Source organism: Mercenaria mercenaria, chromosome 7 (genome assembly GCF_021730395.1).
Source record: "Mercenaria mercenaria strain notata chromosome 7, MADL_Memer_1, whole genome shotgun sequence".
In the NCBI taxonomy this organism is placed as follows: domain Eukaryota; kingdom Metazoa; phylum Mollusca; class Bivalvia; order Venerida; family Veneridae; genus Mercenaria; species Mercenaria mercenaria.
Genome location: NC_069367.1, coordinates 14,105,349 through 14,112,625, shown reverse-complemented (window position 1 = coordinate 14,112,625; position 7,277 = coordinate 14,105,349). Strand labels below are relative to the sequence as shown.

The window sequence follows — 7,277 nt, the reverse complement described above, 5'->3', positions numbered from 1 at the left end:
ATGTGTTTATCATATATGGGTTGTTATACAAGCTTCTTAAATATTAGGGGAAAAGGTAAAGTTTACATCTATCAGATTTTTGATTACAATAACTAACTGATTGTCAGTATATATGTATATGTCAAACAATGTTAGTCTACAGTAATCTGAAATGTTAAACAATAAGTTATAGTAACTACTTAGACACAATCGATATACAATATAACTTGTCAGTGTTAGCAGTGTTGCTCTTTTAAACTTATATTTGATTAAAAATTATGCACACTGTACATGTACATACTAAAAAGTACTAATAACCATAGATACCTCAAACCCAGTGTTTTGCATAAGAATGTTGCCGTTTTATTGGTAAATTTTAGCGTTGGATTGCCAACAAAGCCCCAATAACCATTGTAAAAAGCCTCAACAAATCCTTCCGTGCCACCTGCATTAGTTGGCCACAACCGTATCGGGAACCCTAAAGAAAAAACATATCCTGTCACACAGTGTTCTGTTTATGCATATATGTGCTGTTTTTATGTACACACATTTGATGAGAAAAGTAAACAACATCAAGTGTGTAACAGTAGCAATGTCAGAAATGCATGTCTCATTTTGTCTCATACGACCTACTCAGTGAGAGCATTCGGGTTCGAACCCTTTTTCAACAATTGTCCAGGTCATAACAACGACGTGTAAACTTGTAGCAGTGAACTCAGTGCTCAACTTTATGGTGCTGCTGCCGCCTAGTACTATCCTTTTAATGCTGAGCGGTAAGCTAGGAAACTTCAAGAGCTCAGAAAGGTGAGTATGGTCTAAATGTCGGAGTATCAACAACAACTTTAAACGGCTATTATGATTTCTGCAAGTTATATGAATGCGTTTTACCAACAGACAAATCGAAATCAGAATACAGTAAGTGTATTTGTAGATCAATATATTTTCCCTGGAATGTGTAAAAAATTGTAAAATTATTATGCAATAAAGTATGTAAAAATATTTGGGAAGTCAAATTAATCGGTATATTCCCCGTTTTGGAAATCAAGATATTTAAACATCAAAGCTGACATAAAGATGATTATATATTTACAGTAAAGTACCTTCAGAATAGTGAGCATTTGCTAGTAACACTGTGACGAAATAAATATATCTCATGATTGTGGCCAATTGATTTATCTTGATTTATCTGAAAATAAAGAGACAATATTTAAGCGTAATAAAAAGTGTTCTTTAGACATATCAATGTAAACCAATCGCAAAGTGCAGCCAGCAGGACTTATTTGTCCGATAAATGAATTTTGCGTAAATCAACTTTTCTGCACATAATTTTTATCTTTTAGCAAAATGATACAGCTAACCGCAGTAACATGATAGAATCTTATGAAACAGATATATATGTAGATCTTATCTACCGGAGATTTGTTGATTCTTTGTCTGAGTTTCATATTTGCCCGATTACTGTTTTAAACTTCAAAGTCCCTTGCTGTTGGTGTATGCTCTACGAAGGTTTATATGTTGTATACAGTATATAAACCGTTAAAAATTAATATATTTTTCATTATCATAATTATGTTGCATTACTTTCGATTGCTTAAAAATTGCCCTTATCCCTGGTCCCAGGCATGTATGAAGGGGAAAAATCGTAGTGACAATGCAGATTAGATGCTTTAATGCCAAATTCCTATTGTTATGAAATGCTTTGTCCGAGCCGAATATTTATTCAGAAGCACAAGGGAAGCTAGCTTACTCCCCCTCTTTCATTTCTTCTGATTTGGGTGCTAGGGAAGGTTCTTCGATAACCATAATAATATCTATATTATTATAACGAATAATAATACAACGAGTACAACGAGTATGCTTTTATTTAATATCTCACAATACAACAAAGTACATACAATGCTTTGAAGCAGGTCAACACACTCGTATTGATAACTCATATATATTTGTGTTCCTGTTTACCAAAATTTTCAATGATTTGCAGAATTTTAGACAAAGTTATGGTTTTCATAACGTAAAGTAAAAATGATCGTTTTTAAATCTTGAATGCATGATTTTGATAGTTTTGTTGAATTGTTCGCCTCTGTTATATAAAAAATGCGGACCGTTTCCAAGAACAACAGAGTGATAATCGAAATAATTACCGGACCTGCTAGGAAACAATGCATTTAGTCTTCATTTCATGTTTTATGCACGAATAGCGACAATTCACGTATGATTTGTGTATTAACGTCTGCAGAAGCCCGCGGGATTGTTGATGACCTCGACTGAATATCCAAATGTTGAGTTGCCGAAGTGCAAAAGATGGAACTGTTGATTTATTACATGAATTATATCAAAGGTAGTTGCAGACTCTTATTCTATAACTTTCTTAAGGTTTTTAAATATTACTCGACGATATTTTGTTTTAACTGAGGGATGAAATACAGTTTTTAAGACTGGCGAACATGTGACCGCTATGTTGTCGACATAGCTATTTTGCGCACAATCAGGCTGGTTATAATATATGCATTCCAAATGCCATTCCATCACATGAATATTTAAACAGAAGGTGTGGAAGCTTTCAGCAATCCATTTGTTTAAAGAAATCTCAATGGACGTGCAGCAAAAATAACTAAAAAGGTTAAAGTGGCTAATGTATAATCGTATTGCATCACATATACGCGACTGTGTAAATACTAGCTAACTTGTACTCTGTGTTTACTAGAACTGCGCCTGCTGACAATTTTCATGGACATACAGTATCATATTAAGCTACAAATACGTTTTTCTATTGTGTCAGTAGTTAACCTCATCTCTTCAGACGAACTTGATGACCTTTTTTCCTTCTATACTCTATGTAAATGATGCAATCGGGTTGGGAGGGAATTTTCAGAATCGTTCTTGCGGAACGTTATCGAGTTAGAGAGATATATTAGGTACACCGATTTAACATTTTTAACTGTTCATTATTTAAACCCAGCCAGGAACGTAGTCAACCGTTCCAAGTGTTACCGTGGATAGTTATACAACTCATGTACAAATACCATCATTTTGTTCAATTTAACACTTACATGTAACTACAAACTAGTTTATTATTAAATTTATGTTATGTATTATTTAGTTCTATAGGGAACTGTAAGTAGTGGTTTTAAGTTTACCCTCCCTCCCTCCCAATGTTAATCAAATATCATTTTGTGAAATTCCATTTTAAACTATTTGAAATGCTCTTGGTATAAACAGGTTGCAACCCTGTCAATATCAAACAAGTTTAAACATGTTTAGGAAAGTATCCTTCAAAATATATTACTGTGTTTTACTACTTACTTATTATTTGTTAACAGCTTATCAACGATGTAACATCATACTACATGTAGCAGTCTACACGCTTTTTTCCCCGGTCGAGTAACCATTAAGGTGAAGCTTCTATATATATATATATATTGTACTTTCCGTAGTGCAAATATAGAAATCGTGTCAAGTTAATAATAGTATCAAATACTGGACTTTCCAGTTTAAATATAGTAACAGTCCAAGGTTCATAACTCCTCATATCGGTAAACAAGCATACTAGAGGTACATTTTTACGCAAGTGCCAATTTGAAATACATAATAAACTCTTAATAAATATGTAAATAAAGACATTTCACAAGTTAAACTTTCTTTAATATGACTATGAGTTCCCATTTTAACAAAATATATATTGAATTTTGCATCTACATATTTTGAATTGGTGTATTTATCATTTATTTATATGACATAGTTACAAAATTAATTCAGTATTGCTGCAGCAAAAAGCAGTTTATGTAGATAACCAATCAAGAAATGTTTTGATTAAGACCTATCATAATATTGTTTTATGTATAAACGGTTTGTCATTAGTCAAACAGACGTCAAGGAGACAACAGCAAGATACAGGTAAGATTTAACAGACGATAATCTTTTTTTCATTTAAATATAGGTTTAATGTTTTGCTACGGGTAATTGGCCTTATTCACTCGGCAATGCGATTATACTTAATAGGCGGGTAGTTTGTAGGATATTTTGTATACGGGGTAAAGAGGTTTCAAAATGTTATTCTATCTTTCATATTTGACAGGTGGCACGCGCCAGTGTCCTTTTATGGTTTAAACATTTAAAATAACAAGACTGGATAAAGTTTATGTCAATTTATTTACAAGATATTTACAAGACAAACAATACAATACACAAGCTATACAAAAGACCTTCTGTTTAGTAATCAAAATCTGTATATACAATATGTATGTAAAAATCACTGCAGGTCATTAGCTTTCACCCAGCTGTTGAACTTTTTAGGATAATATCTCCATTTCACAAAGTATTGTTTATTCTGTCCTTTGCCTCCAGTTTTGAGAATTTGTTCTATTTTAAATGCCTGGTCTGGATCATAGTCCACTTTCTGTAATTCACTCTGATAAAATGTTCCTTTAATTTCTTCATCTTGCAAATCATCCAGCCTGTATACAGGCAAAGTTCCTCTGTGGTAACGTTTTGAAACTCGGAACACTTCTCCACTGTACGTTTGATCATACGCACGAGTAAACACATTTCTCAAATACGTAATCCTTACATAGTCACCAGTTTTAAACTTGAACCTTTTGAGTGTTTGTTTCTCCAGCTTTATGCGCGATTTATTCTGTGTAAAGTAAGTTGCAAGCCTGACCTCTTCTGCATTATCTGAGTTAACAGAGATAGGTGTCCTTCCAATTGTTCTATGGTATGTGTTATTGTATGACATTGCAATGGCTGATAAGACTGGTAGAAACGTGTAATTATCCTTGTCGTTTAAGTAACGCATTATTCTCGATTTTAAACTTAAAACTGCACGTTCGCTCGTGCTCGCCTTTGTCTCATTCTGTGTTGGCGAGTATAAGATGTTGTATTTCTTCATTAGATCTTGTACCGACTTGGCTCTGAACTCCTGACCTGAAATTATACAACTGATATTGTAGTTTATTCTTTTTTGAAAAATATAAAAAGAAACAAAACAAAAAAGAGTGATTTTACTTATGATTGTAAATAATGTATTAATGTAAGAATTTTTTTTTATAAGAACTCCAAGACATATACCTTTGTCAGTTATCAATCTCTTTGGCATACGGCCTGAATTTGTGAAGATGTCTTTAAATGCCTCTGTCACATCATTTCCAGTTTTCTGTTTGAGAGGTCTTAGCCAGACGTACTTGCTGTATGTATCGATAACTAACAGTATGTATTTGTATCCTTTGTTCCATTTCGCAAACTTGACCATATCGATTAAGTCTGCCATCCAAAAGTCGTCTTTTCCTGCACTGACCACATGGTTTCTTTGAAACCGTCTTCTCACTGGTTTATGTAAACTGTATGATTCTTGGTCATGAAGAAACTTTCTTATCCTGTGCATACCAATGTTAAATTTGCCTTCCTCTTTTACTGCTTTGTACAATTTTTGCGGTCCGCTGAAACTCGCAGGATGCGACGGATCAAAATAAATCCTTTTTAAATAGTTTTCCCATTGAGCCATTTCTGCACTGTCCAAAATCCACAACGTAAATGAAATAATTGTTTATACATTAAGTATTTTATTCAGTATCAGACTCGTCCTCCTTGCTTTCTTCATCACTTTCCTCGTCAGACAATTCTGTCTCAAACAGCTCCTTAAAGTCAGGCTTGTACTTTCGCAGTACACGCTTAATTGCCGATTGAATGCTTACATTCTTCTGTGTCAATGAATGTATGTCTTGTAAAATCTTTTGATGCAGTGTACTGTTTTAAAATGGCAGAAAAATATACGAATCCAACAAATACTCGTATTTTGTGAAGAATGTGCGTTCATTATACGGCTGGATACGATCTTCTGTCATTTCCTGTGTAGACTCCTTGTCTTCTCCGTCCTGTATAAACTGATTATACAATTTATCGTATTTATCGTCGTTACAGTCTATAGTTTTATTCCAGAGGGATAGATAAGCCTGATTTTCTTCAACGTTATCTCCCATTTCATCATCACTGCTGCCTTCTATTTTTCTTTTCTTTGGTTGCGTAGTATCGTTATTTTCTGCACACCACCCTCGTTTTACGTGTCTCTGTACATCATGCGAAGAGTCAAACAAAAGTCCACAATCGTCGCAAGCATTCGTATTTTCAGCCATAATTTCACTATTATTTCCTGCGATGTCTACAGTTTGAATTCCGACTGACAAATGATTTAAATCTGATTGTTGCTCGCCTTTTATACAATTTTGGCCTGGTTCTGTCATCTGATTGGTCAGTTCTGTCAGGCTTTCGTTGTTCGTAGATCTTCTGTCTATCCACATTAAATCATATTTCAGTCTGGCATGTTCCGGTGTAAATGGTTTTGAATCCACCAACAGAAAGCCATAGGGCTGTTTAGTTGCTTTCTCAAACTTCTTTAAAAAGTATTCAGTTTTACCAGGGTACATCTGTCTCGCTAATGTGATCATAGATTGTTTGTCGACTGGATTATTGAACATTACCAGATAATGACAGTTTCTTCTCTGTGTCGGATCCTTGCTGGCGCAGAGGTTTTGATTGATGGAAATCACCGACAAAGATCGGTGGTGCGATCCCTCCGTGAATAAATCTGTAATTCTTTTGTCCTTTCCAGCCTCTGACATCATATCGTCCAGAATTAGCAAGTTATTTAACTTTGTGTCAAAATATTCGTCTTCGTTTATGTCGGATGGAATGCCTTGGTAGAATTTCACCTCTGGGTCAACTGTGCTTTGTATTTCCCCATACATTGGTTGCCATCTCTTGTACAGCCACACTATTCTTTGTACACCAGGCTTAATTCCGTAGATATGATTTTGCAGCAATTCCTTTACAAATGTTGTCTTTCCACATGCTGAAAAGGAATAAGTATCTGCATTACAAATGTTTGAGTAAATAGACTAGTATGTATTAGCAAAATTATAGGGCAAAAAAAGGATATACATTAAGGTTATATTCTCACTGGTAAACTCTTTATGTTTATAAAATTCAGGAAACACGGAAAACAAAATATATACCTGTGGGACCGGAAATCATCATGGTAAAAGGATGCTGTAGAATAGTTGGTTTGATTTCCTGCGGTCCTCCATGAAGCGCTCCTTGCGGAGCTCCTCCCGGCGCTCCCTGTGACACGTCTTCCGGAGCTCCTTGCGGAGCTCTCGGCGCTCCCAAATGCGCTCCCAAATGCGCTCCCGTTGCGAAATTAGGCTTATGAGTTTAAATTCTGAAGTGCGCATCTTCTTTTAGATGTTTGTTTCTTTTATGCCGCATCATGTTGAATCTACTACAAAATGTTACACCACACTCCA

The 7,277-nt window shown here is 34.8% G+C and overlaps 1 protein-coding gene across 1 annotated transcript; it reads right to left on the bottom strand.

Moving 5' to 3' along the window:
- Window positions 1-4,768: 4,768 nt before the first annotated feature.
- On the bottom strand, window positions 4,769-6,917 carry LOC128558440 (uncharacterized). Its single transcript, XM_053547611.1, has 2 exons — window positions 5,047-6,917; window positions 4,769-4,902 (listed from the first exon to the last, which is right to left on the bottom strand). The coding sequence occupies exon 1, from the start codon at window positions 6,717-6,719 to the stop codon at window positions 5,727-5,729; it is 993 nt and encodes a 330-aa protein (XP_053403586.1). The 5' UTR covers window positions 6,720-6,917; the 3' UTR covers window positions 4,769-4,902; window positions 5,047-5,726.
- Between the last annotated feature and the right edge of the window lie 360 nt (window positions 6,918-7,277).